This window comes from Chiloscyllium plagiosum, unplaced genomic scaffold, assembly GCF_037043375.1.
Source record: "Chiloscyllium plagiosum isolate Xiang-an unplaced genomic scaffold, Cpla_swu_hap1 HiC_scaffold_5, whole genome shotgun sequence".
In the NCBI taxonomy this organism is placed as follows: Eukaryota; Metazoa; Chordata; class Chondrichthyes; order Orectolobiformes; family Hemiscylliidae; genus Chiloscyllium; species Chiloscyllium plagiosum.
In genome coordinates this window covers 69,674,871-69,698,355 of record NW_028270143.1, presented here as the reverse complement: position 1 = coordinate 69,698,355, position 23,485 = coordinate 69,674,871, and the positions used below count along the sequence as shown (strand labels likewise).

Genomic DNA, 23,485 nt, shown 5'->3' with positions numbered 1-23,485 from the left:
GGATAATTGCATTTTTCATGGTGGGATAAAAATTTTCAGTACTGCACTACAGAATTTTAAAATAGTTAGAAATTCCACTAAAGTCTATTCGAGTATTTTATGTAAAATAGAACAGCAGTATTGCATCTTACTATAAAGTGGGTCACTATTGTAGCTATATGACCTACTAAATGTGTGTCAAAGAATGAGATGAATTCTTAACATCTTCTCTGTGAGTGGAGGGTGGGACTCAAGTTCATTTTGGGTTTATGAGGCACAGACAGTGGAAAGATTTGCTGTAGCTTGCAACTAATAGAAGAAATCATGTCCTCACAGATCCTTGTGGAAGATTAATTCTGAGGGGCCTTGAAAGGATTATTGCTGAGAGATTCCTTGTGGGCGAATCCAGAACTCTGGAACATTATTTCAATTCAAAAATAAGTGATCTCTCATTTAAGATGGAAATAGGGGGAATTTATTTTCCAAAGTGTCATTTGTGTGGGAAATTCTCTCTCGAAGATCATTGAAAATATTCAAGGCTATATTAGATATTTTGGATTGACAAATGAGTTGAGGGTTGTTGGGGACAAGCAGGAAAGTGAGTTCTGGCCACATCAGACCGGTTGTGATATTATTGACTGGCAGGTCAAACTTATTTCTTATCTTCACAAAGCAGTCAGCTTGAATGGAGTTAATGCAGGAGTTTAGAAGGAATCCAAAAGACTGATTTCTAAAATGAGGAGGCTGGCCTTTGAAGAGAATTTGAGCAAACTAAGCCTGTTTGGAATTTTGCTCGGAACTTTGAATGATGAAAGGTGATATAAAGGTTTACTACACTGATTTCTTGGATTAGAAGTTTGTCTGATGATATAGACTGAGCAAATTAGATCTGCAGTCATAGGAATGTTTGAACAAGAGTAGGCCATTCAGTCCATTGAGTCTCTTCCAGAAGTCAATATATTGTCGCTGATCATTGCCTTTTCTTAGCACAATATTCCAATATCCCTTTGTCGTCGGTATTTTTAAAAGCTGTCAGTCTCTGTTTTAAACGTGCTCAGAGCTTCCAAGGATTTCTTTGAACCTCTGAAATTACATGCTTCATAAGTTGCGAATGTACTATTATGGCATATATTCAAGGTTGAAGTATGTTATGGATCTCTTGGGGAATTGAGAAATATGGTGAATGACAGCAGTCTAGAGGGAATGATTGACCTACTGCTTCCTTTTTCTTTTACAATATTGGATTTTTGTGGTCAAGGCAGGGTTTGATATTTTTGATATTTTTTCAATATTCAGAGAATGAGGCTGTAGCTGGCTAGAACAGCATTTATTGCCCATTCGCAATTTCATCGTGAGCATTTAAGAGTCAACCACATTACTATTGAGGGTTTTGAAATTGAAGATCAGTTATGCTGGCAGATTCAAAAGTATCTGATTTTGTTTTCCTTTCATGACATATGTGTTGCTAGTTAGACCAGTGTTTATTAAACATCTCTAATTACTCTGGAATGATGTGAGGTAATGCCATTGATATAGATATGATTCTGAAAGGGCTTACTAGGGGAGACATTGAGAGGTGGTTTTCTTTGACTAGAAAATCGAGCATAGGTAGACAGAGCCAGAGGATGTGTGGTTAATCATGGGGTGTAGGTATTGCTGGTTAGATCAATGTTATTACCCATCCCTAATTGCCCTGGAAATTGTAATTGTGGGCTGTCTTCTTGAACCCCTGCAATCCATGTCAGGAAGGGGCATCCACAGTACTGTCAGGAAGAGAGTTCTCAGAATTTTGAACCAGCGAAGGAAAGATGATATTGTTACAAGTGATAGTGGTGTTTGGCTTGGAGGAGAGCTTTTAGGTGGTGGCACTCATACACCTTTACCATCTAAGGACATAACTTCCCCAAAATATTGTTGTTCATGATTCCTTCTGATTGTCTGGGCCATTGTATCTGCACATGGGTTTGACATTAAGTATGAAGCAGGTCGGGCAGACTCTGTAGAAGGAAAAGCAGTTAACCATGATCCTTGGTTGGATCTGGTAGTACTTACAAACTAACAGTTTTGAAACACAACAAGAAAAAGGGAGAGTTGAAGAAAGACCCCAAAAGGTAGATCTGTGACCTAATGATCCACCTGGACAGAAAACTGGAGGTTAAATTGAAGACCTGCATTTATATGGCACCTTTCATGACCACTGTGTCAAAGCGATTTACAAACCAAATCATCCGCCGACATTTCCACCACCTCCAAACAGACCCCACCATCAGGGATATATTTTCCTCCCCACCCCTCTCCGCCTTCCGCAAAGACTGTTCCTCCGTGACTACCTGGTCAGGTCCACGCCCCCCTACGACCCACCCTCCCATCCTGGCACTTTCCCCTGCCACCGCAGGAACTGTAAAACCTGTGCCCACACCTCCTCCCTCACCTCCATCCAAGGCCCTAAAGGAGCCTTCCACATCCATCAAAGTTTTACCTGCAAATCCACTAATATCATTTATTGTATCCGTTGCTCCCGATGCGGTCTCCTCTACATTGGGGAGACTGGGCGCCTCCTAGCAGAGCGCTTTAGGGAACATCTCCGAGACACCCGCACCAATCAACCACACTGCCTGTGGCCCAACATTTCAACTCCCCCTCCCACTCTGCCGAGGATATGGAGGTGCTGGGCCTCCTCCACCGCCGCTCCCTCACCACCAGATGCATGGAAGAAGAACGCCTCATCTTCCGCCTCGGAACACTTCAACCCCAGGGCATCAATGTGGACTTCAACAGCTTCCTCATTTCCCCTTCCCCCACCTCATCCTAGTTTCTAACCTCCAGCTCAACACTGTCCCCTTGACTTGTCCGACCTGCCCAGCTCCTTTTCCACCTATCCACTCCACCCTCTCCTCCCTGACCTATCACCTTCATCCCCTCCCCCACTCACCTATTGTACTCTATGCTACTCTATCCCCACCCCCACCCTCCTCTAGCTTATCTCTCCATGCTTCAGGCTCTCTGCCTTTATTCCTGATGAAGGGCTTTTGCCCGAAACGTCGATTTTGCCTGTCCTCGGATGCTGCCTGAATTGCTGTGCTCTTCCAGCACCACTAATCCAGAAGCCCATAAAGTATTTTTGAATTATAGTCGCCATGGTAACAGTAAAACATGGTAACCAGTTTGTGTACATTAATTTTCTACAAACAATGATGTTATAATGACAGGATGATGTATTTGGGATAGTGATTATATAAATATTGACCAGGGCATATGGGATAATCCCCTTGCTGCTCTTTGAAGTAGTGCCATAGGATCTGTTATGCCAAACTGTGCACTGGAGGGATTTTGATTACCGCTTACTGCTAATGTCTACCGTTTTTTCATTTTTGGGATAGAAATACAATCTACATTAAATGTTGAACTTATTGTTGTACCATTGTACAGCAAAAATTATTATTGCTTGTCCAAAATCATAGAATCAAGCCAGGAGTTTGGTGGAATGCTCCCCACTTGCACGGATGGTTTCAGCTCCATCAGCACTCCAGAAGCTTGACACTATCCAGGAAAAAGCAGCTTCCTTCTTTGGCACCACATCCAGTCTATCCACAACCGACGCTCCATAAGCAGCAGTGTGTACCGTCTACAAGATGCACTGCACTGCAGGAATTCACTAAAGGTCCTTAGACAGCCCTTTGCAAACCAATGACCATTTTGAGATAGAAGGATAAGGACTCCACCACTTGCAAGTTCCCTTCCAAGCCACTTACCACCCTGACTTACAAATATATTGATTTTCCTTCATTGTTGCTGGGTCAAAATCCTGAAGTTTCCTCCCTAAGGACATTGTGGGTCAACTTGTAGTAGGTGGACTGCAGTGGTGCAAGGCTACAGCTCACCACCACCTGGGGCAACTAGGGATGGACAATAAATGCGGACCAGTTGCCCATTTTTCATGAATGAATTTTTTAAAAAAGTCTTGTGTCCTTACTCTGTTAACTCCCTTGATCTCTCTTTTTTTCTACTTTACAGAATAAGGCAGTGGACCGTCACTAGATCATAACACAAATTTGCGATCTGGTCTGGGACTGTAACATTATTACAATGCACTCATGGCTGCTCTCTGACATTCTACTTGACATCCTCCAAGGTTCTGTTGCCTTTGTTTTAATTCCCAACAATTCCTATCCTTCTACCATCTGTGTGTTGTCTGAGCTATGTTAATTTCAAATCAAGCAATGTCTTGACATAAAATTTCTTATTCTTATTAAAATGTTTCATTCTTGTCTATCTCTACTGTAGATCTCCTCTAGTCCTTGAAGTCTCTCATTTATCTGCAATTCTCTAACACTGCTGTCTTATACATTCCCAATTTAATTGCTCCACCAGTAGTGGCTGTATCTCGAATTGCCTAGTCTTAGAAGTATACTTCCCTGTTTTCCTTTCGTATTGTAAGATGTCCTCAAACCTACCCCACTGATCGAGCTTTTTGTCATCTGGCCTAATATCTTGAGCTTTCTAGTCCTACTTGATTTTACAATGCTCATTTATTGTGTTAGGATACTATATAAAGACAAATTGTTAATGCGATACACAAGTAAATTATAACAAGGAATGGGATTGGTAAAATATACCTTTCCTATTTGACACTCACTTTCTCCTGAAATAGCCCAAATTAAATAGTTTAGATTAGATTAGATTAGATTCCCTACAGTGTGGAAACAGACCCTTCAGCCCAACCTGTCCGCACCGACCCTCCGAAGAGTAATCCACCCAAACCCATTTCCCTCTGACTAATGCACCTGACACTATGGGCAATTTAGCATGGCCAATTCACCTGACCTGCACATTTTTGGACTGTGGGAGGAAACCGGAGCACCCGGAGAAAACCCACGCAGACACAGGGAGAATGTGCAAACTCCACACAGACAGTCGCCCGAGGCTGGAATCAAATCTGGGACCCTGGTACTGAGGCAGCAGTGCTAACCACTAAGCCACCGTGTTCTAAACTTAAAGTTTGGAGGGGTTATTTGGTGAATTGGTATGGTGGCATATTAAAATTAGTGTGAAATACTGTCAGTAAAACTACTTCAAATGTTGGCATATATGCATTTCTCTATGATAACACTGGGCTGATTGTAATTATTGTTTGGTGATATATCTGAAGGAAGAATTTATTTCATAGCTCTTAGAATATAACCTCTTCCATGAGTTGTTCTTTCTGTCTTCAAATGTTTTCTTAATTGTAAAGTGAATGTACGCTTAATATTTGCATACAAGGTTTATAGTATTATTAATTGGAAACTTCGGTTCAAAGTGGAAGAAAAATGGATTTTGGTTTTCAGTTTTGTCACAGTGACTTTCAGACAAAAGCTGGAGTCATTTGGAACAGTGTACTGGAAATATTATTTTGATAAAATTATGAAAGTTTAGCTAAGTGATTGCAAGCTAACCAAGCAAAATTGTTAGTTTGTTTGCTGACTTGTGTTTTACCAGAGCAGGCGAGTTAGAGTGACCAGAAACGTATTCATTCAGAGAGGTCTTTTGCATCTGGGACACTGTTAGTAGCAGACCTGAATTGCTTCAAGGATATTCCAGAAGTAAAAGTCTGGAGGTGTCAAAAAGAAAGACATTCTGCATGGCTGTTAAAGACGCAAGTTTAAAGAATCCATATTTAATAGTATTAATTAAGTTAGCAAGGGCTTAAAGAACTCTCTGAGAGATGATAATTGAAACAAATAATATTTTCTTTGTTCTTTGGTTGTGGGTGTTACCCCTCCTTAATTGTTCTTGAACTGAATGACCGGGTAGCCTATTTTAGAAGGCACTTAAGAATTAACTACAATGCTGTGGGTCAGAAGTGGCATGTAGGTTAGACCAAGTAAGGATGACAGATTTCTTTCCATTGAGGGCATCAGTGAACTAGATGGGACATGATTATTTTTACCAGAAATCAATGGTAGTTTAATGATCACTGTTCTTAAAACTAGCTTTTATAATTCCATATTTGTTAATTAGATCATAGATAGAGGAACAGAAATGAGGACATTCAGCCCTTCGAGTCTGCTCCACCATTCAATCATGGCTGACAAGTTTCTCAACCCCATTCTCCTGCTTTCTCCTGGTAACCCTTGATACTCAAGAACCTATCTATCTCAATCTTGATTATACTCAATGACCTGGCCTCCACAGTCTTCTGTGGCAATGAATTCTATGGAAGAAGTTTCCCCTTATCTCTGTTCTGAAAGTTCTTCCCTGTACTCTAAGGCTATGCCCTCCGGTTCTATTCTCTCCTATCAATGGAGGCATCTTCCCAACATCTGCTCTGTCCAGGTCATTCAGTATTCTGTGCGTTTCAATTAGAGTAATTTGGAACAGTGAGCTAGAAATGTTATTTCCACAAAATTATGAAAGTTTATTGCTCTGTTTTGCTCACACCTTCATTAGATTTGCTTATATTTCTGCTCCTCTATCTCCCTCAGACTGTTGGGAGGCCCATTGTACAATTTCAGCAAGGTAATCAGCCCTTTTTTATTTCTAAGTTCTACCCAGAAGGCCCTCGTTTGAAGACCCATCTCTAACATCCTTCCTCATTACTGCAGTGATTGTTTTCTTTACCAATAATGCAATGCCCCACCGCTCTCTGTCTCGCTCTGTCTGTCTGTCTCACTCTGTTTTGTCTGTCTCGCTCTGTCTATCTCTCTCTCACACACGCTCCCGCTCCTTTAAGGTGTTTCGTACAACCAGCCTCTTTCAGAAAGGTGGTAAGGACAAGCCAGGGAATATAGACCGGTGAGCCTGACGTCAGTGGTGGACAAGTTGTTAGAGGGAATCATGAGGGATAGGATGTACAAGGACGGATGAGGGATAGTCAACTTGGCTTTGTGCTTGGGAAGTTATGTTTCAAAAACTTGATTGAGCCTTTTGAGCTATAGGGAGAGGTTGAATAGGCCGCGGCTGTTTTCCCTGGAGCGTCGGAAGATATGGGGTGACCTTGTAGAGGTTTACAAAATCCTGAGGGGCATGGATAGGATAAATAGACCAAGTCTTTTCCTTGGGGTGGGGGAGTCCAGAATTAGAGGGCATAGGTTTATGGTGAGAGGGGAAAGATATAAAAGAGTCCTAAGGGGCAACTTTTTCATGCATAGGGTGGTATGTGTATGGAATGAGCTGCCAGAGGAAGTGGTGGAGGCTAGTACAGTTGCAACATTTAAAAGGCATCTGGATGGGTATATGAATAGGAAGGGCTTGGAGAGATATGTACCGGGTGCTGGCAAGTGGGACTAGATTGGGTTAGGATATCTGGTCGGCATGGACGAGTTGGACCGAAGGGTCTGTTTCCATGCTGTACATCTCTATGACGCTAACCTCCATCGAGTATAAACCCAGAGTCCTCAAATGTACCTCCGATGTTAAGTTTTTCATTCTGGGACCATTCTCTTTCAAGACCATCATCTGCCCCCCATGGTGAGATTTGAACCCATGTGTCCGAACTTATGAATCACCTGTCCAGTGAAATTACCACTGTTACATACTGGAATGAATGCACAGAAATTTACCAAAAACGAAACCGATGAAAGTTGTGCCAACTGAATAAAGAGCTTTGAAGTCGTGATAGAGTGACCCTTCACTGTATTTTGGTTGCCTATAAAACAGTTGACTTGGTAAAAAGATTGAATCTTTCTGATATTTGTAATCAATTTGTTTCAAATAATTCTTACTCTGTGTAGTACAGTGTGCTTTTCTTTGTAAAAACTACATTGAGCATCTTCACAAGAGGCTGCTAGTGACTGACCTCCATGGGAACCAAAACGAAATGTATAAAACGTCGTGTCTAACAGGCTAGGTTTCACTGAAATCTGATTTGTCCAATGTTACCATCAGCTGGAGCATAACAGATTCTGATCGTTGTCATTGGGATTGCATTGGATGCCTACAGGCTAACTTACACATTTAAAAAAATGTTTGACGGACTGTTTAGTTTTCCTTTTTTCTCTCTTGTAGATGCTGACTTGCTAAGCTTGCATGTATTAATGCTGGCATCACAGAAGAAATTTGGAAGAAAGATTAATCTACAAATTAGTGAGTATATTCGTATATGCTTGACAAGTTATCAAGTAAGATGAAGGCTAATGGTAGTAAAATATCTTGTTGAATAATTTTCACTGAGGGCATGTTGTTTCAATCAACATGGGGGCATTGAAACAGGAGTCGGCCGTTCAGATTCTTGAGCCTGTTCTACCATTCAGTGAGCTCATGGATGATCTGTGACCTACCTTTGGCCTATTTCCCCTAATAACTTTGCTTAACAAAAAAAAATTATATATCTGAGATTTAGAACTAACTATTGATCTAGTATCAACTGCCTTTTATGGATAGAAGTTTGAATGTATCGCCCCTTAACCTTCTACGTTCTTGAGAAAACAGACCTAATTTGTGTAATCTCTCCTCATAACAACCCATTGTCTGTCTACTCTAAGACTCTTACAGATAGTCTTGTCTGTGTTATAGTCAGCTGAGGGAGGGAATTGGCTCCCTGATTTTTCACAACCTCTCAGTTGCAACAAGTATTTTTGTTTTCTTTTTAGCATGCAGTTATCATTCTTCAGCAAAGACCTAGTTTGGTAGAAAATGATAGAGCCAATTGCCAAACTCCTTTGAATGAAAGGCAGGAATTTTCTGAGACTACTAACACAGAAAAAGATTTAAAAAGTGCAACATCAAACATATGTATGTACACCGGTATAAGAGTGACCCAGATATAAGTTTCAGAGGGCACTTCTAACTGAACCTAGTTTGAATTTTTTCCTCTAATGCTCTTAGTGATTTTCCTTATGTAAGTAGATCTATAACTACTTCGGTATTTATATCTATGATTATCTGAAGGATCTTAACTAAAGCCTACTGTTAATATTGTAATAGATTGATTAAATAATTCAAGAGAAGCAATTAACTCTGTGGGAAGCTAGGGAAGTGGTTGCCGGGCCCCTTCCTGAGATATTTGTATCATTGATAGTCACAGGTGAGGTGCCGGAAGACTGGAGGTTGGCTAACGTGGTCCCACTATTTAAAAAAGATGGGACGGAAAAGCCAGGGAGCTATACACTGGTGAGCCTGACGTCGGTGGTGAGCAAGTTGTTGGAAGAAATCCTGAAGGACAGGTTTTACATGTATTTGGAAAGACGAGGACTGATTATGGATAGTCAGCATGGCTTTGTGCATGGGAAATCATGTCTCACAAACTTGATTGAGTTTTTTGAAGAAATAACAAAGAGGGCAGAGCGGTAAACATGATCTATATGGACTTCAGTAAGGTGTTTGACAAGGTTCCTCATGGTAGACTGGTTAGCAAGGTTAGATCTCATGTAATACAGGGAGAACTAGCCAATTGGAAACAGAACTGACTCAAAGTTAGAAGACAGAGGGTGGTGGTGGAGGTTGCTTTTCAGACTGGAGGCCTGTGACCAGTGGTGTTCCACAAGGATCGGTGCTGAGCCAATGCTTTTCATCATTTATATAAGTGATTTAGATGTGAACAAAGGAGATATAGTTAGTAAATTTGCAGATGACACCAAAATTGGTGGTGTAGTGAACAGCGAAAAGGTTGCCTCTGAGTGAGAATATGTATAAGGTATGAGTAAGTAGAGAAAGAGTTAAGTTTGGGGTTGCAGGGCAAAGGCTCAGCTTGCATGACTTTGACCAGATAAGAGCTTGCAGTAAACAGTGAGGAGCTGGAGGCAAGGATAATGGTTTAACGAGGTGAAGAACATCAGTTGTGTAATGCCAGTTAATGAAGTGAAGAACATCCATGGTGAAATGCTTGTTAACAGCTGAGGAACGTCTATTGTGTCATGCCAGATGGCTTAATCTTTACTGTTGATGCTCGTTGATTGTAACCGTCATCCATCAAGATAGATGTTGCCTTATTTGAATGCTGCTCCCTGTAAGTGACTATATAATTCCTTCAGAATCTGCTGTTTGAGAGAAGACCGAGAGCTGATGTCTTTGCATACCTGGACATTTGCTCTCTCTCAGTGGCTCGGAATGAAGGGAAAGAAGGTGGGGCCATACTGTCTGAGTGTTTGCTTCGACTGATATGGGGTACAGAAACGGGATGACATGAGTACAAAGGGATCTTGATCAGATGGGCCAATAGGCTAAGGAGTGACAGATGGAGTTTAATTTAGATTAGATTAGATTCCCTACAGTGTGGAAACAGGCCATTCGGCCCAACAAGTCCTCACTGACCCTCCGAAGAGCAACTCAACTTCCTCTGGCTCATGTACTTAACACTATGGGCAAAATAGCATGGCCAATCCATCTTTGGATTGTGGGAGGAAACCCACGCAGACACGGGAAGAATGTGCAAACTCCACTCAGACAGTTGCCTGATGCTGGAATCAAACCCGGGTCCCTGGTGCTGTGAGGCACTGAGCCACATACCGCCTTTAATTTAGATAAATGTGAGGTGCTACATTTTGGAAAAGCAAATCAGAGCAGGGTTATACACTTAACTGTCAGGTCGTGGAGAGTTTTGCTGAACAAAGAGACCTCGGAGTGCAGGTTCTTAGTTCCTTGAAAGTAAAGTCGCAGGTAGATAGGATAGTGGAGAAGATGTTTGGTATGCTTTCTTTTATTGTCCTGAACATTGAGTTTAGGAGTTGGGAGGTCATGTTGTGGCTGTACAGGACATTGGTTAGGCCACTTTTGAATATTGTATGCAATTCTGGTCTCCTTCCTATTGGAAAGATGTTGTGAAAATTGAAAGGGTTCAGAAAAGATTTACAAGGATGTTGCTAGAGTTGGACAATTTGAGCTATCGGGAGAAATTGAATAGGCTGAGGCTGAGGGGTGACCTTACAGAGGTTTATAAAATCTTGAGGGGCGTGGATGGGGTAAATAGACAAGGTCTTTTTCCCTGGGGTGTGGGAGTCTAGAACTAGAAAGCATAGGTTTAGAGTGAAAGGGGAAAGATATAAAAAGAACCTAAGGAGCAACGTTTTCACGCAGAGGGTGATGCATGTATGGAATGAGCTGCCAGAAAAAGTGGTGGAGGCTGGTACAATTCCAGCATTTCAAAGGCGTCTGGGTGTGTATATGAATGGGAAAGGTTTAGAGGAATATGGGCCAAGTGCTGGCAAATGAGACTCGATTAGATTAGGATATCTGGTCGGCATGAATGACTTTGACCGAAGGGTCTGTTTCCGTGCTGTACATCTCTATGACTCTATAATTAGCATGAAATGTTCTTATCGATGTAAGTCACTGCAGCTGCACATTCCGTCCCAGCCAGTAGCCTTTGTTATACAATTTTGCTATTGTTATGCTTGTGGAGACTACGTTAATAAAATATTTCTCAGTCATGTTCTGCAGAGCGAGAGTGGCAGCTGTTAGCCATTTTGTGCTACTCCATCATGGACAGCCCTAATAACTGGTAGTATGCCTAAAAGGGAGGGTGGCTGGCACAAACAAGGAAAAACAATGCTACATCAGTTTCTAAGTCCTTGGCATCTTTTGAAGTGTTAGATTTTAAACTTGATTGACTTATATCCGTAGCAGTGGCAAAATCTGGAATTATTTTGAGTTTATGGTGGATGGTTGCTCTCAAGTTGTTTTATGACTGGGCTAACGTCTTTAGATAATGAGAGGAGTAGAAGGGAGAGAAAGAGAGCAACCTGTCCAGATTCAGTCTGCTGTTGTGAATGAATCCATGTTCTTTAGTCTGCTGTGCTACTCAAAAGCAGCTGTTAAAATATAAATCAGTGCATATTCTGGAGCCTAACTCCATTGTCTTTCCATGCTGACTAACTGCTAGGTGGGCCTTTTATCTTCCAACTTAAAATTATCAAGTTGCTGAACTAAACAGAAGTTAAAATTTCTTGACGCAGGTTCAGTTACCTAGTTTTGATGTCTTCAGATAAATTTGGTAATTTTAGTGTGGATAGCTTGTTTCTTTGATGTAGGTCAGTCAAAGTTTGCTTTAGTTTGTGATCAGGGGACAACTGTAACCATTTTGAGTCCATATTTCTTCCTTTTTAAAAACTATTTTAGTCCATGAAAGGTCTTAGGTATAACAAAAATATGGTTGGAGTTAAAATTTGATAGTCAATATTTGCTACTATCTCAACAGTGAAAGTGTCCTTCTTTCAAATATCCTACCTTATACGCACAATCAGGAAATGTTCTTAGATTGTTGCTTATATAGTTTAATCATGTTGTAGTTTGCAATTTCGATATGTGTATCATCTTTTAGTCGTACATCATGTAACTAAACCAGTGCAGATAGAATTTTCAAACAAATTACTTGTTCCTTTTCTTAACCATCCTGCCAACTCTGCTGCAATACACGCCTCATTCTGTGGAAATGAGATGACAGAACAGGTACATGAGAAACTGCAAGCCATTGTTAGTTGGCTGGTTTCTAAAAACTGGGATATGAAGCAGACAGAATAACCGAAAACGTTTTATGGCACTATAAATCACAAAACTTAAGACAGTGTGTTATGCTTCGAGTTCTTCTTTATGTTGCCAATATAGTTGCTAAATTGCTCTTGTCTTGAGAAAATTGTATTTATAAGTCTAAAAAGTTTAAGCAAATGTTCTTTTTTTGTTCCCTTTATACAGCCTACATGAGCTGAACTAGTTGTACACTGTTCCTCTAAATGGAGTTGAGCAGCCATTGATATAGTAATTGTGACATTAGAAAATAAGTTTTTGCCGCCTTCACTCTCTTCTGCTAAAGATTAAAATAATTTATTTTTAAATTGATTTTTGAAAAATGAGCAAGTGAAATATGAAACTGAGAATGGTTTGAGAGTTTTGAATTGCATATCAATAGATTTTGTAGGTCTTCAGGATTGGCAGTTTTGGGTTTGTTTAATGCAGTCAAACCCAAAAATCATTTTTGCCTTCTGGCACCTGTCAGGACTGGGTGCCATTGTACAGGTGTTCATTTTGCTGCCACTGATAATCTGCACTAATTTGTTGAAGACAATATCCAAGTATATTATGCAGCTGTTTTTTGCCCACTTGGGAATAGTATTCTGGTGAAGATTACTGGTAAAGCAAGATTAACAGTACAAAGACTGCATGTGCTGGTTTCCCCACTAGTGCCTAATGGTTTCTGGATAATATTTACTTTGATCTTGGTCTTTTTTGTAACCATTTTCAGGTGTTTGCATAATGTGCGGCTGCAGACTGGAATGATTCCAAGCTACTTTAGCACTGCTGCCTCATAGTGCCAGAGACCTGGGTTCAATTCCCACCTCAGGCAACTGTCTGTGTGGAGTTTGCACATTCTCCCCGTGTCTGCATGGGTTTCCTTCAGGTGCTCCGGTTTCCTCCCACAGTCCAAAGATGTGCAGGTTAGGTGAATTGGCCATGCTAAATTGCCCGTAGTGTTCGGTGAAGGGGTAAATATAGGGGAATGGGTCTGGATGGGTTACTCTTCAGAGGGTCGGTGTGGACTTGTTGGGCCGAAGAGCCTGTTTCCACACTAAGTAATCTAATCTAATCTATTTAAGTATGGTTCATTCTTAACTGGTTTACTGCCAAAAGAAAACAGGAGTTCATTCTTGACCAGTCAGTTGCTGGGTTTCAGCTGAAGCACCAGTAGTTGAAATATTGTTCAATCACTTCTAAGTCCTGGGACAAGTTGCGGCTGAGATTCACAGGATTGTTTTCATAGGTAGCAAGGACCAGATCATCTGCAAGGGCAAAATTCCAAGAGAAGATGTGAGGCAAGTCACTTGCATAGCTGTTGAAGAGGATTGAAGATAAAACCGAGCTTTGAGGATGTACGTTAGCAATGACAAATGATAAAAGCTCTGAACGAGCACCAACAGCAATCTGGTGAGTGATCTGACAGATCCTCTGGGCTTCATTGTCCTTCAAGCAGTATTCTACACTTAGGAGGATCCTTATTCTCCATGCAAGTATATTGCATTTACTCTGCAAATAAAATTTCCAGGACAGCCCTTTCTGCAACTGATCAGACTGTTCACCACTCTTTGTAAATGACCTAAGAAAATTTCTGCTGGATTAAATACAATTTACCTAACTGCAGTTTTGAGACTTGGCTATCCAACCTCGACATAAACTTATAAAGCTGAAAGATGTAGTTATGCAAGAAGAGCATTAAATGAGAATTAATATAAAACAAAGAACTGTGAATGCTGGCAATCTGAATCAAAAACAGAAATTCCTGGAGAAACTCAGCAGGTTTGGCAGCATCTGTGAAGAGAAAGCAGCATTAACGTTTTGAGTCTGGTGACCCTGCTTCAGTACTGGTTCTGGTGAAGAGTCACTGGATTTTAAAATTTAACTCTGCTTTCTGTCCTTAGATGCTGCTGCCAAACCTGCTAAGTTTCTCTATTGACCTTCTTACTAAAACTAAATGAACTATTGTGCAGAAGATACTGACTTAGACCAGAAGAACTACTTGGGACAAGATTGAGAACTATAATGTGGTACAGTTGGATAACAACCTGTACTGGAACAAATGCAAGTAGCATTATATTATAACTAGATTAAGGATCACTTCTGTTAATTTACAGATGAATGTAGTTCAGTGCAAATTGTACTTTATCTTGAATTTAACTTTTGGATTATGAGGATATGGCCTGGTTTGGCAAATTCTCAATTCCCTTTAGAGAATAGTTAAACAGTGATTAATCATTGTTTCTTTACTAGGTATGCAGGGAAAAGGAAAACCTGCATTTCACACCTCTGAAGCAATTAATCCCTGTGATCTTTGCCAGCCTCCTCTTGATGATAAGTCTAAAGACAAAACTGTAATTAATTTATTGAATTGTGTGTGGCAAAAATTATAAAATGTATCATTTATTTAGCTGAGCAAAAAGTGAAAAAGTGCCATTTCCATGAGTACCCACGCACTCTGGATAAAAAGCAGAGTTAGGTAGCTGTGATTACAATGTAGCAACTACTGTTTTTCTCAATGCGCACATCTGGTGTGCTTTTTCATTCACTTGCTGGCATTTTTTAGTGATTGTGGCATAAATCATTTTGCTAATCAGAAACACAAGTGACTGAAAGTCATTTCTTCTTTGCACAATAGAAAAAAACATATGGCTTTCCAGTCATCTCTGGTAAACAAAGCATCCATTGACATGTCGGCTTGCTGTTTTTAATAGGAAAAATTATAGCATGCTGTATTTAGTAACATAAATTTAAAAAGTCAGCTTTTTGCTTTGTGTACACTGTTGTGATTTTTACAAAGAAATTGATACAAGCTAACAGTAAAGATAAAAATTGTCTAGCAATTCCAAATAACAAAAACATGTACTATTTTTAAGTCTGAGGTTTTAATTAATAATATTTAGCAGCAACCTTGTTCCATATTTAACACAGATGTCATTATGTTATGTTTTAAGGCAGCTAATGGAATTTTTTCACATCCAGATACTTTTAAAAAATAATTTATAACATATTTTATAATTAAATCAATTTACAGCTGATTATGATACAGTGCTGTATTGCTTTTATTTGTAGCTTTTGAACTTGGTGGTGTTGGAACATTTATGTTTTGTAGAATAGTCGTCAATTTAGTTGGTTGCTTTCTTGCCACTGAATCAGGAAGTTTTAATTTTAAGTCCGCTTCCAGATACTTTTGAGGGCATAATCTAGTTGTCATTTCACTCAGTTACTGTTTGAAATGCTGTCTTTTGAATGAGAAACTGTGCCTGCTGTTTCAGGTGGGCATAAAATAGCTTTTGTCACTATTTTGAAGCAGAGCAGAAAAATATTTCCTTAAATCCTGATCAATATTAATCCCCAAACCTACATCACTAACATAGATGATCTGATGTGAATTTTGAGACCTTGGTGTGTAAAACCTGAATGCCATATTTCTTAAATTACACTCAATGTATTTAATTGACTACAAGATACTTTGGGACATTGAGGTCATGAAAGGTGCTATTTCAATGCAAATCTGTTCCTTCTATTCAGTTATGTTTAATTTAGAGGGACTGAAGATAATTAAGCAAATGTTTTTTAATTCAAAACTTGTTAAAGTATGCCATACTATTTGGTTGCTGTTTGCTTATTGTCTGTTGGCTTGTTTCTTCCTGCTGTGCGTTTTTTCAGTGATGATTTGGAGATGTCGGTGTTGGACTGGGGAGTACAAAATTAAAAATCACATAACACCAGGTTATAGTCCAACAGGTTTAATTGGAAGCACACTAGCTTTCGGAGCAGCGCTCCAAAAGCTAGTGTGCTTCCAATTAAACCTGTTGGACTATAACCTGGTGTTGTTTGATTTTTAACTTTGTTTCAGTCAAGTTGATTGAATAATAGTGTGGGGTAATTCTTTGTTATCACTTTGTTAACATTCTCATGGATAAGATGCGTTGTCACCTAGAGATTGTGAATGTAATACAACCATCACCAAGTAGCTTTCTTTCAGATTTTGTGAAGTAAAGATCATTGAAAGCACTGAAGAAAGAGTTATAAACTTGGATCAAATGTAACCATTTTCTGAAATGTCAGTTATGACTTCAGTCTATTACACACTTGGTTGAATGCTTAGACTACATAATGTAACGAAGATTGTACAAATGGTGTATGGTCATTCTAAGCAGTGCTAACATTGATGCATCTGTGACAGAATAGTGGAAACATGGACAAATAAATTGTTCCCTGGTGATTTTTTGAATTACATGCTGCAAGTGCAAGTTGTGCAGCAATGAGTTGCTCTATTTAAGTGGTGGTATCCTTGAGCTACTGGTTGTGATAGGTGCTAGAAACACCCTCTGAGTGCATTCTATATTCTTGCTACACTGTGCTTTCAATTTTTTTTTAAATGAAGGACCATTGATTTAAGATACTATGTGGTAACTACTGTACATACATGAAAAATAGTCAAATTTTTTGACTGCTTTTAAGGTTAAATTTATGGGGTCGACTATAACGTTGATACTACTTTTGAGGGACTGAAATTCATGCCAGTCACAATTCATACTGTATCATTACCAGAAGCCGAATTGATCTCTAAACGAATGAAGAATAAAAAAATTATGGTAATTCTGAAAGCCCGGAGTGGAACACAACAGCCAGTGGACTGGAACACAACAGCCAGTGGACTGGAAGACTGGGAGTGGAGCAGAACAACTGGCACACTGGAAAGCTGAAGTGGGACATGTGGCCAGCACACAGACTCATAAACGTCGATCTGTTATCTGTGGAAAAACTAGGGCCAACTTTTACAGAAGATGTATGGAAAATTCCAGGTTATTTAGCCAAAAATAGGGGGTCGACTTTTACGTGAGATTTAATATTATCGAGTGTATACAGTAGGAGAATTTCTTGAGCGTGGCCGATCTAAAATGATAGTCTGTGGAGTCCATGTTGAGTACTTGCATGGTAGTTTCCTTCTGACTGTATGCCACTATATTTCCACAACTGGTAGATCTGTCTCTGCTGGTGGTATAGAATGTATATAGAGATGTGCTTGAGATGAGTGGAATGTTGGCTGATGCCTGTGATTAGGTGAGCTTGACTGTGGCAGGTTGCTGTTTGACTGCCCTGTTTCAGCTCTAGGATAGCATTTCCAACTTTAGGTCTGGTCTTCGGATATTGCAGAGGAGGCCTTTGCAGACTTGTAGAGAAGGAGATGGTTACAGAAATAGAAGGAAGGTGGTATGAAAGGTTTCAAACAAGTAGTTCAGAATTGTCATATTAGAGGCATTTAAACATGGTCTGTAATCTGGTCCAACTAGATGCCTTCTCGGTGCCCATATTAATCAGTATTGTGTGTTACTGCCATTTCTACTATCTTTTGGAAATCATGGACAACTGTAAGACCATAAAACATAGGAGTGGGAGTAAGGCCATTCGTGGACTACCCAGATTCTATGGACTACCTAAAGTGCACAAACCAGACATCCCACTCAGACCCATAGTATCACTACCAGGGACACCATCACACAAACTGGCTAAAGAACTACAGCAGAAACTGAAACACCTGATCAGCGGATCCAGACACTCTATACAATCAACACAGGAATTCTTGGACATCATCAGAAATATACACATAGACAAGGAAGACACCATGGTCTCATTCGACGTAACGGCACTTTTCACGTCTATTGACAAAGCCCTAGCCAGAGAAACAATAGCCAACCTGAGGAACAGACATAACAGACAACAGGACATTGAACCCATCAACAAAGACGGCATACTTAAACTCCTGGACTTGTGCCTCACAACACACTTCACATTCAACAACTAGATATACGAACAAATCAACGGAACACCCATGGGCTCACCGATCTCGGGACTCATAGCAGAAGCAGTAATGCAAAGGTTAGAACAAACAGTCTTACCACAAATTCAACCCAAACTCTGGGTCAGATACGTTGATGACACCTTTGTAATCATTAAAAACACGGAAATAGAGAAAACACACCGGATCATCAACTCCATACTCACAGGAATCCGATTCACGAGAGAGGAAGAAAAGGACAACCAACTCCCATTCCTAGACGTGATGGTACAGAGAACACCAAACGGAGAATTCACCACAAAGGTACACAGGAACGCCACACACACAGACCAAGTCCTGAACTATGAAAGCAACCACCCCAATACACACAAAGGAAGTTGCATCAAGACACTATTCAAAAGGGCCACAACACACTGCAGCACACCAGAACTGCAAAAAGAGGAAGAGGAACACCTATTCAAGGTATTCGCCAAAAACGGATATCCTCGCAATTTCATCAACAGATGCCTAGGGGAAAGACAACGGAACGAGGACATGCCGCAACCCAAAGGACTAGCCACACTACCATATATCAAGAACATCTCTGAACTGACAGCCAGACTACTGCGACCACTAGGACTTATAACAGCACACAAACCAACAGCCACACTCAGACAACAACTCACCAGAACGAAGGACCCGATACCCAGCATGAGCAAAACTAATGTAGTGTCACAAAATCCCATGCAAGGACTGCACAAAACACTACATAGGACAAACAGGAAGACCGCTAACGATCCGCATCCACGAACATCAACTAGCCACGAAACGAAACGACACGACCAGCTATCCTTAGTAGCCACACACGCAGATGACAAGCAACATGAATTCGACTGGGACAACAAAGAACAGCCAGGGAATTCCTAGAAGCATGGCACTCATCCACAAACTCCATCAACAAACACATCGACCTGGACCCAATATACCGGCCACTACAGCGGACAGCTGAAACTGACAACCAGAAGCGACAGGGACAGACCACTATAAATGCTGGAGGAAACACCACAGAAGCGCTTCGCAGGAGGCTCCCAAGCACTGAGGATGTCACCTAGACAGGGGACGAAACATTTGCAACAAAAACTTCCAGCTCGGCGAACAGAACCACAACAACGAGTACCCGAGCTACAAATCTTCTCTCAAACTTTGTAAGGCCATTCAGCCCATCGAGTCCACTGTGCCATTTAATCATGGCTAATGGGCATTTCAACTCACTTATCCGCACTCTTCTCGGAGCCCTTAATTTCTTGAGATCAAGAATTTATCAATCTCTGCTTTGAAAACATTTAACATTCCATCCTCCACTGTCCTCCGTGGCAATGAATCCCACAAGCCCACCACTCTCTGGCTGAAGAAATGTCTCCTTATTTCTGTTCTAAATTGACTCCCTCTAATTCTAAGGCTGTGCCACTGGTCCTAATCTCCCCGCCTAATGGAAACAGCTTCCCAGCGACCACAGTTTCTAAGCCATGCATTATCTTATAAATTTAGATTAGATCTCCCCACAACCTTCTAAACTCTAATGAACACAATCCCAAGATGCTCAGCCGTTCATCATAAGTTAGGCCTACCGTTCCAGGGATCATTCGTGTGAATCTCTGCTGGACACGCTTCAGTGCTATTATGCCCTTCCTGAGGTGTGAGGCCCAAAATTGGACACAGTATTCTAAATGGGGCATAACTACAGATTTATAAAGCTGCCTTTACATTCCAACTCTCTTGAGATAAATGACAACATTATATTTGCTTTCTTAATCACTGACTCAACCTGCAGGTTGACCTTTAGGGAAACCTGCACTAGCACTCCCAGATCCCTTTGTACTTCGGCTTTATGAATATCCTCACTGTTTAGAAAATAGTCCATGCCGTATTCTTATTTCCAAAGTGTAAGACCTCGCATTTACTCACGTTGAATTTGCTTAACCATTTCCTGGGAACAGGAGATTCGACGTTTCGGGCACAGGCCCTTCTTCAGGAATGAGCAGAGAGTGTTCAGCAGGAGAAGATAAAAGGTAGGGAGGAGGGACTTGGAGGAGGGGCGTTGGAAATGTGATAGGTGGAAAGAGGTCAAGGTGAGGGTGATAGGTCGGAGTAGGATGGAGGCGGAGAGGTCAAGAAGAAGACTGCAGGTCAGGAAGGCGGTGCCGGGCTGGAGGGATTCGGCTGAGACAAGGTGGGGGAGGGGGGATGAAGAAACTGGTGAAGTCCAAGTTCATCCCCTGTGGTTGGAGGGTTCCCAGTCGGAAGATAAGACGCTCCTCCTCCGACCGTCGCGTTGTTGTGGTTTGGCGGTGGATGAGTCCAATGACCTGCATATCCTCGGTGTAGTGGGAGGGGGAGTTGAAATGCTGTGCTGCAGGGTGGTTGGGTTGGTTCATCCGGGTGGCCCAGAGGTGCTCTCTGAATCGCTCCGCAAGTAGGCGGCCTGTCTCCCCAATATAGAGGAGGCCACACCGGCTGCAGCGGATGCAGTAGATGATGTGGGTGGAGGTGCAGGTGAATCTGTGGCGGATATGGAAGTTTCCTTTGGGGCCTTGGAGAGAAGTGAGGGGGGAGGTGTGGGCGCAAGTGTTGCACCTCCTGCGGTTGCAAGGGAAGGTGCCGGGAGTGGAGGTTGGGTCGGTGGGGGGTGTGGATCTGACAAGGGAGTCGCGGAGGGAGTGGTCTCTACGGAAAGCTGATAGGGGAGGGGAGGGAAATATATCCTTGGTGCTGGGGTCTGTTTGGAGGTGGCGGAAGTGACGGCGGATGATGCGCTGTACATGGAGATTGGTGGGGTGGTAGGTGAGGACCAGTGGGGTTCTGTCCTGGTGGCGGTTGGAGGGGCGGGGCTCAAGGGCGGAGGAGCGGGAAGTGGAGGAGATGCGGTGGAGGGCACCGTCGACCACGTCGGGGGGGAAATTGCGGTCCTTGAAGAAGGAGGCCATCTGTGTTGTACATATTTTGAACTGGTCCTCCTGGGAGCAGATGCGGCGGAGACGAAGGAATTGGGAGAATGGGATGGCGTTTTTACAGGGGGCAGGATGGGAGGAGGTGTAGTCCAGGTAGCTGTGGGAGTCGGTTGGTTTGTAGTAGAAAATCCAGTTCAAAATACGTACAACACAGATGGCCTCCTTCTTCAAGGACCGCAATTTCCCCCCCGACGTGGTCGACGGTGCCCTCCACCGCATCTCCTCCACTTCCCGCTCCTCCGCCCTTGAGCCCCGCCCCTCCAACCGCCACCAGGACAGAACCCCACTGGTCCTCACCTACCACCCCACCAATCTCCATGTACAGCGCATCATCCGCCGTCACTTCCGCCACCTCCAAACAGACCCCAGCACCAAGGATATATTTCCCTCCCCTCCCCTATCAGCTTTCCGTAGAGACCACTCCCTCCGCGACTCCCTTGTCAGATCCACACCCCCCACCGACCCAACCTCCACTCCCGGCACCTTCCCTTGCAACCGCAGGAGGTGCAACACTTGCGCCCACACCTCCCCCCTCACTTCTCTCCAAGGCCCCAAAAGAAACTTCCATATCCGCCACAGATTCACCTGCACCTCCACCCACATCATCTACTGCATCCGCTGCAGCCGGTGTGGCCTCCTCTATATTGGGGAGACAGGCCGCCTACTTGCGGAGCGATTCAGAGAGCACCTCTGGGCCACCCGGACGAACCAACCCAACCACCCTGTAGCACAGCATTTCAACTCCCCCTCCCACTCCACCGAGGATATGCAGGTCATTGGACTCATCCACCGCCAAACCACAACAACGCGACGGTCGGAGGAGGAGCGTCTTATCTTCCGACTGGGAACCCTCCAACCACAGGGGATGAACTTGGACTTCACCAGTTTCTTCATCCCCCCTCCCCCCACCTTGTCTCAGCCGAATCCCTCCAGCCCGGCACCGCCTTCCTGACCTGCAGTCTTCTTCTTGACCTCTCCGCCTCCATCCTACTCCGACCTATCACCCTCACCTTGACCTCTTTCCACCTATCACATTTCCAACGCCCCTCCTCCAAGTCCCTCCTCCCTACCTTTTATCTTCTCCTGCTGAACACTCTCTGCTCATTCCTGAAGAAGGGCCTGTGCCCGAAACGTCGAATCTCCTGTTCCCTGGATGCTGCCTGACCTGCTGTGCTGTTCCAGCAATAAAGTTTCAGCTTTGATCTCCAGCATCTGCAGACCTCACTTTCTCCTTAACCATTTCCTGGACCATTCTCATAAACTGTCTAAATCTTTCTGCAGCCTCCCCACCACCTCAGTACTACCTGCCTGTCCGCCTAACTTAGTATCATCAGCAACCTTCACCAGAATGCCCCCGGTCCCTTCATCCAGATCATTAATATTTTAAGTGAACAGCTGCAGCCCCAACGCTGAACCCTGCGGAACACCACTTGTCATCCGCTGCCATTCTGAAAAAAAACCTTTTATCCCAACTCTCTGCCTTCTGTCAGACAGCCAATCCTCAATCCATGCCAGTAGCTCACCTTGAGCACCATGGGCCCTCACCTTACTCAGCAGCCTCCCGTGAGGCACCTTCTCAAAGCCTTTTGGAAGTCTAGATAGATAATATCCACTGGGTTTCCCTGGTCTAACCTACTTGTTACCTCTTCAAAGAATTCTAACAGGTTTGTCAGGCACGACCTCCCTTACTAAATCCATGCTGACTTGTTCTAATCTGACCCTGCACTTCCAAGAATTTAGAAGTCTCATCATTAACAATGGATTGTAGAATTTTACCAACAACCAAAGTTTGGCTAATCAGCCTATAATTTTCTATCTTTTGTCTTGATCCTTTCTCGAACAAAGGGGTTTCAACAACTATTTTCCAATCGTCTGGGACTTTCCCTGACTCCAGTGACTTTTAAAAGATCACAACCAATGTCTCGGCTGTTTCCTCAGCCACTTCCCTCCGAACTCTAGGATGTAGGCCATCAGGGCCAGGAGATTTATCAATTTTTAGCTTTTCTAGCACTTCCTCTTTTGTAATAGTTACCGTACGCAACTCTGCCCCCGACTCTCCTTTATTGTTGGGATATTACTCATGTCTTCCAATGTGAAAACTGAAGCAAAGTACGCATTAAGCTCTTCAGCTATTTCCTTACCTCCCATCACTAGCCTTCCTGCATCAATTTGGTGCAGCCCAATGTCTACTTTTGCCTCTCATTTGTTTCTTTTATATTGAAAGAAAGTTTTACTATCATTTCTAATATTACTGGCTAGCTTATCTTCATATTTGATCCTCTCCTTCCTTATT

The 23,485-nt window shown here is 42.4% G+C and overlaps 1 protein-coding gene across 22 annotated transcripts in view; it reads left to right on the top strand.

The window, feature by feature from the left end:
• The window catches only part of tbc1d5 (TBC1 domain family, member 5), a 524,363-nt gene that overhangs the window by 101,995 nt on the left and 398,883 nt on the right, over positions 1-23,485 (top strand). For 15 of the 22 annotated variants that reach the window (XM_087987287.1, XM_087987275.1, XM_087987283.1 and 12 more), the window contains one exon: positions 7,966-8,043. The exons of 4 other annotated variants lie outside the window; for them this stretch is intronic. In XM_087987287.1, the coding sequence (XP_087843413.1) occupies positions 7,995-8,043 (49 nt within the window). In that variant the 5' untranslated portion in view covers positions 7,966-7,994. Of the gene's footprint in view, positions 1-4,007; positions 4,112-7,965; positions 8,044-13,648; positions 13,813-23,485 lie in introns of those variants that run through there. 3 more of the 22 variants (XM_087987271.1, XM_087987277.1, XM_087987276.1) reach the window with 3 other exon arrangements.